We start from the raw sequence: 20,191 nt of genomic DNA, 5'->3' as shown, positions 1-20,191 counted from the left end.
AGAAAGAATGCCAGTGATGAGATGCAAGGACATTTTTGTATTTTGAAATGACATGTCTTATGAGTCCCTCTTATGAGGGACTTGAATCACTTTGTCATCACTATCTCATTAACTGTCTCATCATAGAAAAGTTATCAGTTTTCTTTAAGAAAACCCCACAAAATCAAGGGAGTTTGTCAGATTTTTGCCATAAGCTTGCTTTTCTTTAGTGCCTGTTGAATTTTAGTGTATGGGAACAGAGGTTTAGGGAAAGGGAAAAAAAAGGAACTAACATATTTTAAAAAAAGTTGAGTGCCTACTATGTATCATATGATGTTGCTAATCCATTTGAGATAAATTATTCTACTCAATCAGTACCTCCAACACTATGAGTAGTTATCATCATCTTATTATCTCTATTTTATGAGTAAGGTTTCTAAGATTCATTTATGGGTACACCTGGAATGGATTACATTCATTATCTTTTATTTATTTATTTATTTATTTATGGCTGTGTTGGGTCTTCGTTTCTGTGCCAGGGCTTTCTCTAGTTGCGGCAAGCGGGGGCCACTCCTCATCGCGGTGCGCGGGCCTCTCACTATCGTGGCCTCTCTTGTTGCGGAGCACAGGCTCCAGACGCGCAGGCTCAGTAGTTGTGGCTCACGGGCCTAGTCGCTCTGCGGCATGTGGGATCTTCCCAGACCAGGGCTCGAACCCGTGCCCCCTGCATTGGCAGGCAGATTCTCAACCACTGCGCCACCAGGGAAGCCCTCATTATCTTTTAGTACCTTTTTTTCCCTCTTGTTCTCTTGCTTCACGTGAGGGTGGCCACCCCTCCTTTACAACAGGTACGTATTCTAGTTTTTCCTAACTGCACCTTAAAGCTGCTGTACTTATGGTTACAGGCCTATGTCACCTCCTGTTGCTTAGCCAGTCACTGAGGCATTTCTGGTTAATACTTGCCTACTCAAATGCATTAACATTTCTAATCCAGATGGCTGATCCCCAAGCTCTAGCAGGCCTGCAGGTTATTTTTTAAAACATCAGTTACTTAATTCACTCGATGTATATGTATATCAAATCATCACATTCTGTGCTTTAAATATCTTACAATTTTATTTGTCAAATATACCTCAGTAAAGCTAAAAAAAAGGGGGTTAGTTGTCAACATTTAAGGACAATTTTACATTAAAAAAAATCCACACTCTGGCTTCCTTTGAACACTCAGAATATTTGGCAACATCCCATGAGTAACAGCTGGTTGGAGGTGAGTGGTGGCCAGCTGTCTCCTTCAGAAAGGCTAGGCACCCTTCAGTTAACTAAAATTTTTACTACTCCCTACTGAATTATTTGGGACTGTTTTTCACATTTCCATTACCATCCTGGCTCCTATATGGCATCTGAGTTTGAGACCTCTGCCCCAGGTCACAGATTCTCAAACTGTACTATGCATATATATAGAAATAACCTGGGGGAGTTTCTTTAAAAAAAAAAAAGCAGATATCAGGCCACGGCATATAATTTAGTGGAATTCAGTGAGTCTAGAATCTAGACTTTAAAGAAATTACCTACTTGTGATTTTGTTTCAGGTGGTACCCAGTCACAGTCTGAACATTAGGGGAGACTCTTAGGATAATGTGGTTCCCAAAATATACTCGGAATCACCTGTGGACACAATCATCAGCGAAGTTGTTTGGTTTTTGGATAGATTTCTACACTCCAACCCCAGGGATTCTGATTTGATAAGTCTGAGAATACATATTTTGAAAAGTTATCTGGGTGTTGCTGACACACAGATGGCCACCACTCCAGGGGCTGAAAGCCTAAGGAATTACACTGATTGACAGAAAAACAGTGAGGACAATGGGAAGCTAGGAATAGAACTGGCTAACCTTAGCCAGATCTGAATTCTTTCTTGTCTGATTCCCTGATATTTTGTTTGGTAAGAGATGACAGGATAAAATACAATTCCAGGCTTTTTCTCTTTTTCACTAATGATTATTTCCAGTAATTTTACTTTTCATCAACTCTGACTTTCTCTAATTTTACATGTCAAGAATTTTTGGCCACACAATATAGTGACATTGGATGGGGTATGGGGGCGAGAATTTGGGAAAGCAGTGACTCAAAGCCAGGAGAACGACATCACTTTTATCTGGGGACAATGAAAAATTTAATAGGGTAGTAGAAACACTTTTTCTACTTCTTACAAAATCAATTTCCTCAAGGCCTTACTCTTCCAGCTTTGTTCTACATAACACAGTAAATTCTGGGTGGTCGTGGACTCTATCCCCCCAGTCAATGAGAATTCTTTTTCATAAAGTGGGACATTTCTTAGGTTCACATCACCCCCACCTTGACAGATGAGGACTTTTCCACAGGTGTTACTTAGTTCCGTTACACTGGAAAGGATGGAAACGGACCATTGATTCAGTTTGATCAATAGTCACTGAGCATCTCTTATGAGCCACCCACTGTGCTAGAAGCTTAGGGTTCAATTTAGTGGAGGAGAGAGACACATATGTCAACAAATAATTACACGGCTGTGCAACAGATCTAGAGAAGAAGAATGCTCATGGTAGAAATGACACAGAAGTTAAAGTGATAAACTGGGGTAGGGATAGGGTGGGCAGCGGACTGCACAGGTGATACGTAAGCAAAGTTTTGAATGTTGAATAGGAGTTTCAGGCAGACACCGGGGAAAGGGCATTCCAGGCAGTGAGAGCAGCATGTGAACATGGGCATTGCTGAGCGGAATGCACGGGGTGAAGGTTAGTATCTAGAAGATACGAGAAGAATTAAGCCAGGCTCAGGTGATGAAAGGTCTTGAATACCACACAAAAGCTGCTTAGAATTCATCCTATAGGTTAGAGCTTTGCAGAGTGTTGGGGGTTCCTGAGATGATTTTAGGTTCCTCGGGGGGCTTGACGTTAAAAAACTCTGAATTGCATAGTAAGAAAGTTAATCCCTTTTCAATTAAATGTTTAATCCTTCTGCTAAATCAAGGAGAAGGCCTCAGTTTGGTGTCAGTATATCTTTAACACTTCTCTAACACCTGGAAGAGTTCCCTTTTAAAAAAAAAGCTCAGGCAATTCTACCTAGCCAGAATTATTGTTTTCATTGTGTACTTATTTTCACAGTTAACTTCTGTTTATGGCAAGGGGTACTGGTTTTTCATTAGTGTCATGATGAAAAGATCTTTAAAAATAAATTTAAATGAAACAGTTAATTTTAAAAATAGCAATAGGTGATCAGAGATACAGCAGAAATTATGAGGGCAGTACATGAATGCCTAAAGTTTGGGAAACAATGCTGTTGTTTTTAGGAAGTAGGGAAAGGGTTCAAGCAGCTAGTTAACTACTCTTCTGACAGCAGCTTGGAGAATATAATGGAGGATCCAAGAATGGAGGCAGAGAAGTCAAGAATGGAGGTGACTGAACTACTGGCAGACGTGGTGTGGCCAAGGTTAGCCTGTTGGTTTATTCCTGATCTTTCCTAGGGTTACATCATCACATGAAGGGGATCCTAAGCATTCTCCTGTCCTGAGCTGCGGCTATTTCTTGATGAAGATGCAAAGATCTTTAAGTGGCTGCTGCCCAGCAAGTGTTAAAGGCAGACTTGAAATAAAGGTCAGAATGAGATTTAATTATTTTCCAGTATTCTAACCTATGATGGACTATTATTTAGAAACTGATGCAATCTCAAAACTCTTAACTAATGGATTTTTATGAATATAAGCAGGCAATCTTAGCTTTAGTATTTGGTTTCCAAAGTGTCTCATTCTAATCTGTGTCCTGGCTGTGGGTCTCCTATCCTGTTAGCTCCTTAAACTCCCTCAGTCCCCCTCAGGTCTAAGATAGGTGGCAGACTATGCAGGCAGTTAGGGTGAGCACTTTTTTAGTCCGTTTGGGAAGTGGGAAACCCTGCTCCTCTTTCCTCCCTCTCCAGCTGCTGCTGACCATTTAGGAGTTACAGTACGAACACTCCAGTTCAATGCAGGGCGATAGAACATGGGTGGGCTGTTCCTACTGCCAAATGAGTACCCAGGAAAATGTGCCCTGGCCTTATCAAACTGGAATTAGAATCATTTTCCCAAAGAAAAAGATGTTTCAATAAAAATGCTTCTCATCTGTTTTTAAGATTTGAATGTACAAAGTGTTTTTATGTATATTAACTCACTGAAACCCTTATCAATTCTTTAAAATAGCGTGGTAGGTGCTCAATAAATACCTGTTTAATGAGTACTATTTATAATTTATAATGGAAAAAATTGAGGCTCAGAGAGGTTTCCAAAGCCATTCAGATGGTTCTGGAGCTATAACTTGAAGACAGGTCTTCTGGTTCTCCTCCTCACTCCACATCCCCTTGATCTCAAACAAGAAGAGCCTTGTTACAGATAGTGTTTGGTGTCTATAGAACTATAAAAATCAGAGTTCTGCTATGTTATCATCAAACAGGCTCTTGTGCCTTGGCCTGAGGTCTTAACAGCCACAGATAACATTGTTTCAATGGAAAAATCAATTCTGTATTGGAGATTAATTCATCTGCAAATCACGACAACTTGGTGCATATCTTTCTATATAGATATATAACACAGAAATGCTTTTTAATATAATGATTTACATTTATTGATTTTTTAAAAAGAAATCACACCACATTTTAATTCCTAGAGATCTTATGCTTTCTGGGCACCTGTATCTCAACAGAATGTCACGAATTGGAAAGAATTATCTGCACATGTTTGTGGAAGGCGTTGAGGACCAGGTTCTGTAAGATTGCTGATAGTTATTGACCTGTGTTTCTCTGGCTTTAGGGGAGGCATGTCAGAATCTTGGGATTTGGGGATGGAATGCTTTTTTGAACTATATTCAAAAAAGCTAGAGAATCTGATATATTCCTTTAAGGCTGGTGGATCCTGCTCCAATTTTGTGAATTACTCTTGTAGTGATTGTTATTAAGGTATGGGTTTCATCCATCAGGAGTGTTGATGAGTGGAAAAAGAATGATAATATTGCCATAGTAAAGTGTGTTTTGAGCAATGGGGAGGCATTAGACTCAGTGCAGTATACTTTATGTTTGCTGAATGAAAGAAAGAATGAATAAATGAATGAAAGTTGCTTTGCTTTAAGAAGATTTATCTAGCAGTGGTGTGCAGAATGGTTTGGAGGAAAGGAACTAGAGATATTAGGGGCTATTCAAGAGTATTGGTGGGAGGAGCTAATGTCCTGTGAAAATAAGAAGGAAGAATAAGGACATGCAAAACATACTGAGGAAGGCAACAGAACCAGATGCCAAGACAAGGGAGAAGTCAAAGATGCTATGAGAAATCTCGTTATAGGTGGGAGGGGACACCATCTCAGGATGTCTTTAAATATTTTGAGTTTAAGGTGAGAATGAGAGATATAACTGGAGGTTCCAGTTAGAAATTCCTGGTGTTGCCATATGCAAAGAGACAAAATCAAGAGTCTAAACCTTGGGAAATGCCCATATGTAGGAGTGTACTAAAGCTGGTTATTGCCTCACTATTTATACCTCCTTCTTTGAAATTGTTTGAACTTGTCAGCAAATGGTGTTATGGATTCAACAAATATTTATTGCTCTGCTCATTCCTACCTCAGGGTCTTTGCACCTTTGTTCTCTTTGCTTGTAATGCTTTTCCCTCAGAAATTTGCATGGCTCACTCCTTACTTCAATCTCTGGTCAAATGTCACCTCTTCAGACAGGACTTTGTGACTAACCATCATCATTCTTTAATCCTTTACCCTGCTTTATTTTCTCCATTGTACTTGCCTTTACTTAATAATACCATATTATATATTTATTTGTTTGTATGTCTTATTGTCTGCCTCCCTGACTAGAATATAAGTTCTTTAAGAGCAAGGGCTTTGCTGTTTTATTTCTTGCTGTATTCTAAGCTTTATATTGAGCACTTAACTTGGGAGGCTGGTCACTGCTGTTTGGAGTAAGGGAGGACATATAACTTGGCATGGAGGGGAAACCATTCTATGTGGGTTGAGCCAATCAGGTGTCCAGAGAATGTGGGCTATGAGATTTAAGGAACACAGTCAGATGATTTGATTAGAGTTATAAAGTCATACAGAGTTCAGGCTAAGTTCTGTCATGGTAAATTAGAACCACGTCCATGCAGAAGTTATAGCAGGAAAGAGGAAGAAGCTGCTGCCCAGACAGGAGGATGGAGCAGATGAGAAGTGAGAGCCAAGAGAAGAGCTTTTGGTCCCCGGAGGAAGGGAAGAAGAGAGTAGCTGCCCAACACTCCCCAGTGGTGCAGTCCAGCTTCTACTCAAGCAGTTCCACTCCTCGTCATTTTCCTGTAGTTTTTCAGCACAAACCCTTTGCTTTTGAGCTCCATGGAGTGAGTTTTCTGTTCCTTCAAACTCCAAGCCCCAGACAGCAGTAAAACTGTCCAACAGAATTTGTGTGAAGAGGGAAAATGTATATCTGTGCTGTCAAATATAGGAACCACTACCCGCATGTAGCCACTGAGCACTTGAAATGGGTTTAGAGTGCCTAAGAAACTGACTTTTAAATTTTATATCATTTTCATTAACTTAAACTTAAGTATTCATATAGGGCTAGTAGCTATCAATATTGGACAGCCCAGCACTATGGTTATTACTACAAGAGGTCAAATACAAGAAGCGCAATTAGTAAAAGACAATGAAAGGGCCAAAAAAAAAAAAAAAGAAAAGAAAAGAAAAAAGGAAACCATAATGGTGTCACAGAACTCAAGTAGAGGGTGTTCCACAGCACCAAAAACTAAGGAGGATGAGTCTGGTAAAGTCCCATTAGTAGCAGTGTTATTTATCCTTTCACAGTAAATACCTGGTCCAAACAACAGGGGTTGGTTCAACAAATCATGAAACAACTCATTCAAACTAGCCATTAAAAAAAATAGAAAAATCATTAATGATATGGGAAGATGTTTATAATACAAAAGTTAAACAATTTCATAAAATATCATGATCCCAATTTTATAACACATACATATGTCTAGATCTCTGGGCTGTGGGTTTATGGGTGATTTTAATTTTATTCTTTGGCATTTTATTAACTTGAAGAATTATCTACAAAGAACATAATTTTTAATAATCAGAAATAAAGGAACAAATGATATGCTTAACACAATAAAATGGCTACATCTTTTCAAGCTGCATCATAAACCAAAGTGATAGTAAATACAGCTGCTAAAAATAATTATCTATCTTACATTTCTAAAGTTAGTCATTCAAATTTTCCTCCCAACCTCTCTAGACACACACTCTGAGATATCTTACTTTAAGGTTTATAACTGCAATTATGGTGACAGAACAGCAGAGATTGTTGGATCTTCTTAGAAGGCAGAAGAAGATCTTTTCTTAGATGGACTAACCTAGATTTCCCATAGTCAAAAGACCAAGAAATGGACTAAACGCTGCTTGGAGTCCTTTCCTGCCTTGAGAGGTTGAATTCTTAGGATGCTCTAACTTAAAGCTATATTTTAGAGACCACTAGATGGCGCCCTGTGCCTGCAACCAGGTGAAGACACATTGGATTAATTCAGGCTTGCGTTTATCATTCATTTTCAGGTATACACCGAAGCATTTCCTTATGTGTATAACACACTGTGTGTCATGACTCAAATTAACTCCTTGTATAGCATTAAAACAATAACAGCGCTCTATATGAACCTATTAAATTCACAATACATAGAAGCAAATTCTTTGTTTAATGGAATCCCTGTTTAAGTACATCTGGTTGGGACTGAACAAATAGAATTCCACAACTGAGCCAGATTGTAATTCTATTAGATAAAGACATGCTGAGCATCTAACTTCGTTTATGGAAATAAAATTTTTTAATTTTAAACTGGAGAGTATTCACCCAACTTCTGTTTGGCTTTGAGTTGAGGCTTTCAATAGAAAAATACACCAATTGATTGTATGCAGGTTGTGCAGCCATCAAAGTGCTTGATACTGAAAGTTCAGTTAATGACCACCCCTAACTGAGAAGAAAGTAGTGACAACCCATGTCTAAGTCATTCCTAAGAATGCTACTGAAAGATCCAGACAGAGCCATTGTCTGGAACTGTACAGGCTTAGCACTTGCAGAGCAATGAAAATATAAAGCTAGGCTCAAATACAAAGGAAAATACCACCCTTTAATACAGAAATACCATCAACTCAGAATGTCCATGCTTCAAAAGCCATGTCAACTCTGACTTTTCAGAAAAAAAAAAAAAAAAAGATGAATTCCTTTCTTCTGTTCTTTGATGCCATCTTCCAATTGGAGTGACAATAAGGCTTTTTTTTACTTGGACCCAAGTGTTTCTAAAAATTTTAAACCATTATCCTTGAGAGAATAAAGTATATCAAAATGTTACTCAAGGTTATATGAGGACACCCATGGGGTAGTAGCGCATATGCATTACTTTTATAATCAGAAAAGCGATACACATTTTAAAAGTCCCTGAAAATTGTATGCGTCAAACAATTTTGTTATAGTCAGGATTCAACCAAACACAGTCTGCCTTATGGATATCCTTTTTTATAATCCTTAGTATATAACAGTGCTACTGTCTAAACTTTGATCTAATAAATGCCATAAGTCAGTTCCATTAGTATGGATAAAGCCTGCATTAAAAAAGGGAAACTTCTGAACATTCAATCCATGTCAGGTGAGACTCTCCCCTTTCTAACAACCCCTTTCTCCCCTTCTCCCCCTTCTAACAACCCCTTTCTCCCCTTCTCCCCCTTCTAACAACCCCTTTCTCCCCTTCTCCCCCTTCTAACAACCCCTTTCTCCCCTTCTCCCCCAAGAAGTCTAGACCGTCAACTGGGTCATGTTTCCACTGTTCCTTAAGTTTAGTTCCTAGAAGCCTCCTATGAGAAATCAGGGTAGTAGATAAGACAAGACTTGTGAGTTCCTCACTAATACCGACAGATAGAAATAGAACACTGCTTTTTACCTCTGACGTAACTGGTCCAGAGATCCAATCATTTAGAATCCATACAAAAAAAGCAACTAGTTGAAACTGGACCTCAAAATTCACTTCATTGCTGAACAAATTTACACATACCTAACCTGAGGTGCACCTCAGTGAGTTGGAATTCTAAGTGGGGTTTCAAAACAGCAGAATCTTTTTTTTTTTCTTAGGCTTGGTCCACTGGAACCAGATCTCTTAAGCCTAAATATCATATACATACTGAAAATGCATGTAGAAGTACTCTGGAGAGAGCAAGCTAGAATATTTGAGTTCTCATTCTGATTATTTTGTTTTTTTAGTAAGCTACGTCAATACTACGTGCTAAAAGAATGATCATTAGAATAAGAATACACAGTGCTCTAGGTACTGTGCTTAGAATTTTGCATACATGATATCATCCTCACCGTAACTTTATGAGACAGTCATATTCTGTGGATCAAAAATTGAGGCATAGAGACATCAGGCATGTTTTCTCAAGGAAAGATGTCTAGAAAGTTGTAGAGCTAAGATTCAAACATAGGTCTGTGCTTCTCAAAAACCTATTCTCTTCACCCCTACTTTGTATTTCTTCCATCTATATGTTATTATTGTCTGATTTGTAAAATAAATACTAACTGTCTTGCTCACTTCACAAAATAATTGTGAGGATAAAATCGAAATATAGATGTGAAAGGATAAATTTAAACATATACTACAATTAATTTGTTCCTGAAGTCTATACTTTCATATGAAGTATTAAAAGCTCTGGTGAGGAAATGTGAAGGAAACTTGTCTTTTTTTTTCTCTTATTATTTTTAATTGTGTAGGCAATACATACTTATTTTTAGAAAAATATCAATAGAAGCATGCACAGGGGAAAATGTGGACTTCTACCATTCAGTTACAATCACATTTAACATTTTTATAAATAAAATTCTAGACTTTATATTTTACAGAAGGTTACACTTTACATACAATGTATACTTTTTTATCTCTCTGTGTCAACAAACATTTTCATTTTGAATGGGTATGCAGTATTCCATTGTAAAGATATTGATAAATCATGATTCATTTAATTAAACTTTTTTTTTATATTTGGTAACAACTTTTTATTCTGAAATAAACACACTTGGTATCAATACTTTACTAAAAAGTATTTGTTAAATAATAAATTAAGAAATACATCTCTGTTTCTCAAGAAAGTTGACAATGAATGTGTCTTGTACAGCTTATCAAAATTTGGTGTTCATCATGGAGGACTTTGAACTATCACTTAACGACATGTAAGCCAGAAAACGAAAATTTGTTTAAGAAGTATAGACCTCTACTTCATAATTTAAAAGTCATTGTCAGCAGACTGTGCACTAATATAATGGTTTAATTGGTACAGCAGCAGATGCTACATTTAGATATCACGCTGTAAAGAGTGATTTTTCATTTAGATCAAGTGGTTAGTCTTCCAAGTTAATCTTGAACTTTTTTATTCCACTATTTTTTGTGCATATAAGGAAAATGAAGACAAAGTTAATACGTAATAAACTTCTATTATTGGATATTTAGTGTGAAATATGCTTTAAACCATAGAACCTAGAAGTAGATCTCTCTCTCTTTTATCTTTCTTTTTTCTGCAATAATTCAAAAGCAGTGATGGATCCAGTCTGTTCTCGGATTGTAGGCTGACAAATACACTAAATTCAGAAGGAGCTTTTAGTCTATTTTCCCCTTGGTGACGTCTCACTTCCTACAATGCATAACTCTTTTAGTCCTTTTATGTTGTCTATACATTGTTATTTACCTCACAGGACTGTTAAAAGGATGCTTGCTATAAGCGCATTTGTGAAGGAGCCTTGAAAAGCATACATTCTACAAAAATATATATGGCTGGGTTTTTTCCTAAATCTGTCTCAAATGAAAAGCAGTGAGGCATAATTCAGCCTCACTAAAAGTCATCCTGCTTAATTCTTTACCACTTGAACCCTTGAAGGCTCATCTCTACAGACAGACCATCCCTGGCCAAGCAGATATTAGCTTTTCAGGGTCAGAGTTTACTCCAGCTGACACAATACCAGCCCAGGTAAGTAGGATCAACCGACTCCCTCAGTACAGGAGGGACACAGTCTCCCCTGAAAGTGTCTGACTCCTTCACAGTCACGAGATCTGAAAGTCTAGCTGAGGTGTTAGGTTGAGGGAAGGTGGCTGGCTTACTCCTTGTTTACCTTTTCCCCATTGCTCTCTTCTCCCACCATCCCATACAGGAAAGATCTGAGAAAGAAATGAGTGGCTTAAAGATTGCCATTAGTTTGTTATTCATGCATTTACTCAAAAAGCAATGTGGCAGATGCTGAGATGTTCTTTCTTCCTTCTTGCCTAGTTTTAGAGATTCCACATCCCATTTCTAGTGCTGTACTGTTTCTCTACTCTTTTGTGTATATGAATGTGAGTAGCTAGAGTAGGCAGAAGAAAAGACAATGAGATTCTCATCTCTGCATTTAGTGGTGCCACTAAAGTGTACAATACCTTGCTATGAGAGCTCCACATATTTGCCTAGGGCAATGATACTCAAAGTAGCTGGTTTGCAAACTGTTGTCTATCCAAGATGAGATAAGGAGCTTGTGCCAGTATGAACCAAATATGAACCAACACACTGCTTTCTTCATCAAGAAAGACTTGCCAAGAAAATAATGTCAGATGAGCCAAACAGTGGGCTTAGTGGTATGGTAGGCGGAGTTGGGGTAGAGAGGTTAGACTGTGTCCATAGTCTCATGAGGAATCTACTATAATTTCTCCTATAGGAGAAATGAGAGACACCAACATTTCTGAAAAACCTTGGGCATCTTATTGAAGCTTCTATGGCAATACCTAAGGCTCTAGAAACTGCATTGATGATGTGCATTTATAAAGATTTGCCATTGGTATAGAAACAGTACCTATGGCATGTCTTCTAATCCTAGGCAAGTGTGCAAGCTAGTTAGGAACATAGTTCTTTTCGGGAGTGGGTACTAAACCCACTTACTTTTTTTTTAAGAGAAATAAAATGAGGGAGTGGGTAGAGAGTAAGGTGGAAGATGAAGACATGTTACACTGTGAATCACATTCTATTTTGATTAGTAGCAACTAATGGAGAATTAGTGGTGAATTAAGACTAGGATGATTCTTAGCAGATCAAAACCAACACCTCTCTACTGGTTATTTAGCTAACACTATAAATTTTTCCAAAGTACTTCACTTTCTTATTTGATTCACACAACAACTCTGTCAGATTGGTAAAGTAACCTTCTTTTGATTGACAAGCCTAGATGCTCACAGAGAGAGTCACAGATAGCTCACAGATATGCTCACAGATAGAGTCACCAAGATTCCATGGCCAGTAAGAGGCAGAGGTACACTGAGTCTTTTTTTGAGTACTATTTAATATACCTTCCATTATGTCATGCTCGTTTAACCAACATGACTGGAATTTGACTGGAGGTATTCATGAAATAAAATCTAGTGGCACAAAATCCAAGGTGATTTCTGCCACACCAGAAGATAAAACATTAGGGAATTAGACACCAAAACTGGTTTTCAGTTGATTCAATCATAAGTTAACTCCAAGATGTAATAGCCAAGGAGATCAAGACCCAAGATTCTCTATGACTATTCTATGGCAGGCGCAAAGAAAAGGAGTGAGACAGATTAATTGCCCAATGAATGGTGTGTGCTAGTCTCTTCTGCTCTATTTATCTAGAAAAATAAGTAAGTGTTGTAAACAAAATTCCCAGAATGGAAATAAAAACTTCCAAATTAATCCCAGGTCTCTGTTTTTCAAGAGGAACCTCTAAAAGATCACTGCTAAGAAAAGTTTTGCATCACTTGGCATTTAATTTGAAATCATTTATCTTCAAGTTAGCAACAATTAGGTGCTACTATCAGCCATTCATCATGAATTGCAGAAGAATACATTTCCCCCAGAGGAGAGAGAACAGTGCCTTGAATAGAGAAAGTCAAGGAAAACCACCACAGTTGAGAGCAGATGTTTTAAAAATAAATGTCCTTTACTTGTCCCCTCATGAGGCACATAAGTTATATTGTGATATCATTGCTTTGTCCCTTGTACCATACAAAAGCGGCACCATGCTAGCGAAATTCTAATAAACAGAATTCAGTACTTAGTCCTGTATTATAAAAATGGACCATCCAAAACATATTTCCATGGGAATAAACATATGCTAATTAGTTAGCATATATGGCTTGCGAGACAGGCACATGGTACATTCAACAAGAGAAGAAAGTAGTAGTGTGGTCACCTTTTAATTGCATGGGTTTGAATCTAAGCCAATTATATTACTCCATTAACTCTGCCTAATGAAACCAATATGGAATTAACATGAAATACACATTTTAGAAAGAAATGTGTATCTGTCACTACCTCAGTAGGTAAATTTGAGGCATTAACTTTGGAGAAACAATACAAACTCTCAGAAGAAAAAGTAGTAGGGGGAGTGAAGAGAAAGAAAGAACTGTAGGAGCTGAATGTTACTTAAATGTAAATGTTAACTACATCCACGTGCAGAATCATTATTTGAAGGTCATGGGAACAGAATTTAGTTGGCCTCAAGTGGAGGTTTGGGTGTGATAAAGTCAGAATTTTTGGGGTGGAAGCATGCTTTGACTCTATCCTATATGTAATGTTGTATTAAGCTTTTATTATGTAGTGATAATACACATACGGTTTCCAAAAGTGGGTAGCTAACTATCTTATTTTAATGGATTTCCCTGATTGAAGGAAGTTGGTTCCTTCCAAGCTAATGAACCTATGCGTTTATATTTCGAATAAATAGTATACTGAAATAAAACGACTATGCTGGGCTTCCCTGGTGGCGCAGTGGTTGAGAATCTGCCTGCTAATGCAGGGGACACGGGTTCGAGCCCTGGTCTGGGAGGATCCCACATGCCGCGGAGCAACTAGGCCCGTGAGCCACAATTGCTGAGCCTGCGCGTCTGGAGCCTGTGCTCTGCAACAAGAGAGGCCGCTACAGTGAGAGGCCCGCGCACCGCGATGAAGAGTGGCCCCCACTTGCCGCAACTAGGGAAAGCCCTCGCACAGAGGCGAAGACCCAACACAGCCATAAATGAATGAATAAATAAATAAATGAATAAATAAAAATTAAAAAACAAACAAACAAAAAAAACGACTATGCTACTCTCAGGGGTTTGATCATATCAGTGGTATCTCTTTCCATTCAGGAGTTGTGGCAGGGTGCTATCAAAACCATTATTTACTAATTAAAGGTTTCATATGCAAGAAATCAGTAGCCCAAAAGAAAGTGGGAGAAAACATTGTTGCTGTTCCCGCTCTAAAAGCAATTTTGATTTGTCTGATCGTGTGGACAAGTCCACTCTCTTCTAGAATCCTTTAATCATGCACTGGCACAGTCAACAAATTAGGTCACTGGCCATAGACTCTAATAAGGACAGTGGCTAAATTAAGTCAATTTGATTTAATGTGTAAAATGACTTCATCATTCTTTTATATTTAGAAAGTTTAAAAAAAAAATCACATCATTGTATTAGAGAAAGGTCCACTTTTCAGAAGCCAGGGGAAGATCGGTTATTATTTTTGCTGAAAGCAGATGATGGTCATATCTTTTTTTTTTTTTTTTTTTTTTTTTTTTTGATGGTCATATCTTAAAATTACATGTTACAGTGACTTGACATTGAGCTGGACATTTTAAATATAGAACATTATAGAATGACATTTAAATTATATACTAAAAGTAAGACAGGTTAGATATGTTTGAATTTAAAATACAAAGATGAATGAAAGGAAATGTCCTCAGTTGGCCAAACTAGATTTGCGTTAATAAAATAATCCCTCCCTTTCAAGATGTGTGCCATGAAAGTAACAATGACAACAGTGATTTAAAATACACTTCTGAATTGAAATACAGAAGTAAATGTGCTTGACAGAGTATTTATTTTATTGTCAGCTTGCAAGGGTTGTCCCTGGAGGACTCTTCGTCCTCCAGTGGTCCTAAAGCTTTGAAATTTACTTATTCTAGATGCTTCTTCACACTTTCTCTGGTCTCCAAGTTGTAGTGTGCTGTATACTACAAAAATTCATCATGGAGCACAGACAATTTCACTTCTAACTAAGGAACACTAATTTTGGGGAAAATTCTTGCTATTTAAGACTCTTGCCAAACAATCTACAAATGGAAAGGAGTCTGGAGAATGTGAACACTATTGGCATGTATGAAGTACTAGGTAATAAAGAAGCAATGATGAGAAGCAAGTGAGGCTGACTCTTGCATTTGTTAGATCTTATTCTGCATATCTATTAATAATGATACACCTTATGGATGCAATTTCATGTTTATAACACTCTGGGCATTGGCAGCATTGTGCACCTGTGTTTTCCATGCCCTCCCATCTGCTGCCTACAGTCATTCAGATTCAGGTGATGGAAATATTTCAGATAAAAGTTAATTAGCCTGCACTCTGCAGATCAAATCTCTACAGTTCAGCATTAAATAGAAATCTTCTGAGCAACTGCTGAAAGTAGCCTGAGGCTGCCCTTCCTAAAATTAAAAATGTAAGATTCGTTTTTCTAGAAAAAGAAACCTTTAGTACTCTCTTTATATTTCACGCATAGATTTGATCAAACTTTTCACATATATTTGTTCTTACTCATTTTATTTTTTTATCTCTGTATATATATCGAAAATGGAAGAGAGATTAGAAATATTTTTTTTTCAGCTGCAGTGATAGAATGAAAATGATATAGAGTTAGAAATTCTCCCGAGTCTGGACTCTATTATTAGTACACCAACCAATGTTGATCAAGCCCCAGAACTTTCCTCAGTTTCTCAGTTTTTAAAATGGGACCAACACCAACTACCTATGTTTCATAAATACTTTGTGCAAGACTCAGTAATGCTTGATATTTTATTTAAAAATAATGCACAAAATGCAGAAAACTCCTATTGCTAAAAGGACCCCACCTTCTCCGTAAATATTTGTCTTATTAATTGTCAACAGTTAAGTTCTCAAATAGCTTCCTTTATTGAAACTATACATATATATATATATTTTTTAACCCATAGGAAATTAAATCATTATAGTCTTCTTTACTTCTAGATAACTGGAGCAGAAATGGGCTGAACACAACTAAATATAGCCAGTCTTTGAACACACATCACATAGAGAGAGAGTAGGGACAAAGAAACAATCCCAAATGAGTCCTCCCATCCATTTTTACGGTATCAGATAATATTTCTAATGCCTTTCAATACCCAAGACTAATTAACCACTCTACCTATTGCTTCTGTACTAATTGCAGATTTCCTGTTTACTCAAAGGAATTCAGAGGGAGGTGTTTTCTTCTTTACCCCGTCGCCTAAAGCTCAGGGACATCGTCTAAAGAAGTCAGAAGGAGCAGGTGCTCTTTCCGACAGGTGCTTTTAGAGTTCCTCAGGGGACTGAAAGACTGGCAGTCTGGGATCTTCTATGCCCATTCCCCGCGCTAGTCATTAGAACCTCGACTGCTCTCCACGCTCCTGAACTTCGACTTCTATTCAACACTTCCATAGGGTATCCACTAGGTTTCTCCCAACTGGTCAAAATGTGAAGATTTTTTTCGCTTATTCTCCCACTTCCTTACTTCCATCTGCTACTCTACCTCTCATTTTATGTCCATCTGCGCTTTAAAATGTTTTATTTTACTTCTACTGAGATCCTTCTACCTACGGATATGGTCCGATCCTTAATATCAAAGTTGCAAAGCCCCACGACCCTCAGGTCTTCATCCGCGTTCCCTTTCCTCGCCCTCCCTCCGCCCCCGCTACCGTCCCGGCCCCCAGCGGTGCCCATCTCCACTCCACGCGCCAGACTCCTCTCACCTGACTCTCCCGCGGAAACTCGCGGCGCACGATGCTGATAACTGGAATGTGCAGGACGGAGCTGACCAAGTCGAGCTCCATCATCTCGCCCAGGCCCTGCGGGAAGGCGAGCAGCGCCGATACCCCTTGCACCACCACGGTGTGACACACGCTCTGCAGAAAGGAGAAAGGGTCACTGCTCCACGGCGAGCTAGGGGAGGAGAAGGGCAAGAGCGGCAGATCGCCCAGGCCCGCCTCGATGGCCATCACTACTTCCAAAGACAGGTTGTAGGGCAGCAGCCCTTCCACTCGGTTCAGGTTGTCCACGGCGAAGAGGAGGGCATCCCGAGGCCACAGGGTCTCGGCCTGGTCGTCCTCCCCGGGCTTCCGTGCGCCCGGCGGCCCCCGGCCATACAGGGCGCTCCCCAACCAGCGTGCGCCCGGCGAGGGCGCCGGGGGCCGCCAAGTCCCTGGCTCAGGTTCATCTCGCTGGGCGCCTGTCCGGCTGCCGTCCGGGGCGCGGCTGGCCGTGCGGGGGGCCGTGGTCCAGGGCTGCAAGTGCACCGCGCCCACCCTCACCGCGTGTCCGATGCGCTTGAGTATCTGGCAGGGTTGCGGGTGCGAGGAGGAGCCGGGCACCCCGGCCAGCACCAGTGCGCAGGGCGGCGGCAGCAGCAGACAGACCCTGCTCAGCAGCCACCACAAACTCAGTCTCCTCATTACTGAGACCCGCAGGGAGAAAGCGCGCCCCCTCCGGCCCCCGGCTCTCCCCCGGGCAGCCGCCGCCTAAGGTCTCCGCCCCCAGGTTCCGCTGGCAGCTCACTCCGCGCAGCGAAGCTGTCCCAGGAGCTGAAGCGGACTCCGGGCCATCCAAGTTGGAGCCTAGCGCGCCCTAGGCAGTCTCGGGACCTGCTCCCAAGTCCCTCCGCCTCGCATCCTCTGCCCGCCCGGTCCCTGCGCTGAGCGGGGCGGGCGGCGCTGGTCACCCGCGGCTTGGGCGCTTGTTCCCCGCCCGCCCCATCCGCAGGGCGGCTCGGGCACTGCGTCCGGCCCCGCGGGAAAGCTGGACTGAGACGCGGCTGGGATTCCTAGGGGGCAACGGTGACCGAGGAGGCAAGGTTCTCACTTGGCTTCTTGTCTCGCCCAGGCGAGACCCAGTTATTTCCTTGGGGTCGCGCAGGAGAAGGCGTTCACGCCCGGGGTGCGGAAAAGCAGCCAAAGCCTCCTTGCTCCACCGTCGGCCACCCTCTCGCGGGCTCCCCCAGCGCTGGCTTCATTTTTCTTCTTCCCTCGCTACTTCCTCTCTTCCTTTCTTTCGTCCTCTTTCCGCCCAGTCGCCGCCGCCGCTGGCTTCCTCAGAGGAGCGACGCGACTGGCCAGCAAAGGGTGGTTCTGCTGGGAGCGCAAAGTTCTCCCCGCCTCAGCCGGCGCCTCTCTGCTGCTGAGCCCTGGCGCCAGCCTGTCGCTTGGCTGTGCTAGACGCCCACTGTTGGTGAGATTCCCGGGTGGCGCTTCACGCGCCCCTGGCAAGTTCTCTCCCCTCCAAGGCTAGGGGTCATAGTTCGCGAAATTCCTTGCGACCTAAGAGGGAGAATTCTGGATTCGGAGTTGCGCCCGAGGAATCTGAAATCCAGTAGGTTGAAAGAGGCCGTGATTTTAAGAAGCTTCTCTTCGATGTCTTGCTTTAACGGTTTTTCTAGCTGAGGGTATTAAAGCAAGAATCATATACACGTTGAATCTCGGCTTCCTGCTCTCTGGCACATGGGCCTTTGCCAATTTTTAAGGATCCCAGTGTTTTGGGGTTCTCAAAATTATAACAGTGAATTCGAAGCAATTATTTGATCAAGAAATTAAAGAGATTTAAAATACTTTGAAAGTATACTTTCAAGCACAGTCAACAGCAGTTTGTAGTTTAGACCAAGGGTCCTCCAGATCACTGTTACTAGTAAGTGCTTTCATTTGTGTGGTAATACAATGAGGTCAGTGAGTTATGATTTGATCTTTTCCTCCATGATCTGAACGATCTGGAGTTAGAAGGAAGGAGGGGGTTAAGGGTAGGCCTGTGGTTTCCACACATACAGTACATTTATTTTATTTTATGCCACAGTTTCATTTAGAAGGAGAGTAGGAGAGATGTCCATGGGGCAGAGCAAGCACCCGGGATCAGGAGTTCTGAATTTCAGTAACACTTCCAGAGAACCATGACCTTGGCGATTTATTTCACCTGACCTTGCCCTGCTGTTTGGATCTGGTAAATTGTTATGCAAATGCAGCTAGCTTTTAGCTCTGGAGAGTTGTTTTGATTCATGCGCTACAGTTTCCATCTTGCTTTAAATCCTTGGGCTGAAGAGGCTCTAGCTAAATAAAATTCCCAAGAAGCTTGCAAAGTGAATGTTGTTTTCCTCAGCACAGATCTTGAAAGTCATCTCAGAGCTAACCTTACCTGACATTCTAATTAGCTCTTGCAAGACTGGGATGCCGGAGAAAAGACTCCCATGAGGCAAAAGTGGAAATCACAGTAGAGTCTGAACCAGAAGGGAAGGATTCTTCCTGAGGCTATAGAGGGGCTCTCATGCATGGACGCTGGAACTTTCCTCTTGCTCCAGATGATTCCACTGATTGGGATCTGAATAAGAAAACTATAGAATTTTGTGGTCCTTGCCTTACAGGAAGACTGTGAATTAATTGTGTAGGAAGAAGGCGTGTTTGTGTATGAGTATGTGTGCATGGAGGAATATGACAGTCCACATTATGACCATGCCCTCGAGTGATTATCTTAGTACTTGGCATTACGTGTATGTTCAAACCAGATTCCCAAGAAAGTAGTCGGTGATGAAGAACAGTTGGATCTCATCTGTTAATGGCATCCGAGAGCCGCTGTGTTACTAACCCTTTCCAGTCAGGCCCTAACAAGGGTCCTACTGCCCCGTGTCCTTGGAGCCAATAGAACAGACCAAGTTCAGTTTAGAAGCAAAGTAAAGTTTTTTTCTTTGATCAGAGAACAGAGAGGTGCAGGCTCGCACCCCAGAGAACATGCTTTCCCTGACAGGCTACAGGTGGGGCTGCTTTATAGGGATCTCGTCAGTGGCGGGGCGGGGCGGGGGGGAGGCAGCGTCCTCACCGGGCACGCACAGCTGTGCTGCTTACGCCCCAGACGGAGCACGCAGGGTCTCTGGGCGGGGCCCGCTGCCGCCATCTTGAATTGAGTATCCCGCGCGGTTTCTTCACACCGCTCCCGAGCTGCGGCGTCGATGCAGCCATTTCTCACAGGGACACGGGTCTGAAGTGCTGAACGTGAGGCCTCTGCGCCGGCACCCCATGAATAAGTGAAACTGGACTAAGCGCCAAGGAAAGAAAGGTTAGGCTTTATTTTATTACCCGGGTTCTGTTT

At 41.0% G+C, this 20,191-nt stretch overlaps 1 protein-coding gene across 1 annotated transcript in view; it reads right to left on the bottom strand.

Annotated features, from left to right (window-relative positions):
* The window catches only part of GRIN3A (glutamate ionotropic receptor NMDA type subunit 3A), a 161,085-nt gene extending 141,212 nt beyond the window's left edge, over positions 1 to 19,873 (bottom strand). The window contains exon 1 of the mRNA XM_082471185.1: positions 16,822 to 19,873. Coding sequence (XP_082327311.1) covers positions 16,822 to 17,520 — 699 coding nt within the window. The 5' untranslated portion in view covers positions 17,521 to 19,873. The remainder of the gene's footprint in view (positions 1 to 16,821) is intronic.
* Positions 19,874 to 20,191: the final 318 nt, after the last annotated feature.

The sequence above is a fragment of the Balaenoptera physalus genome (genome assembly GCF_965194825.1).
Source record: "Balaenoptera physalus genome assembly, chromosome: 7".
Classification (NCBI taxonomy): Eukaryota; Metazoa; Chordata; class Mammalia; order Artiodactyla; family Balaenopteridae; genus Balaenoptera; species Balaenoptera physalus.
This window is presented reverse-complemented; position numbering and strand designations above follow the sequence as displayed.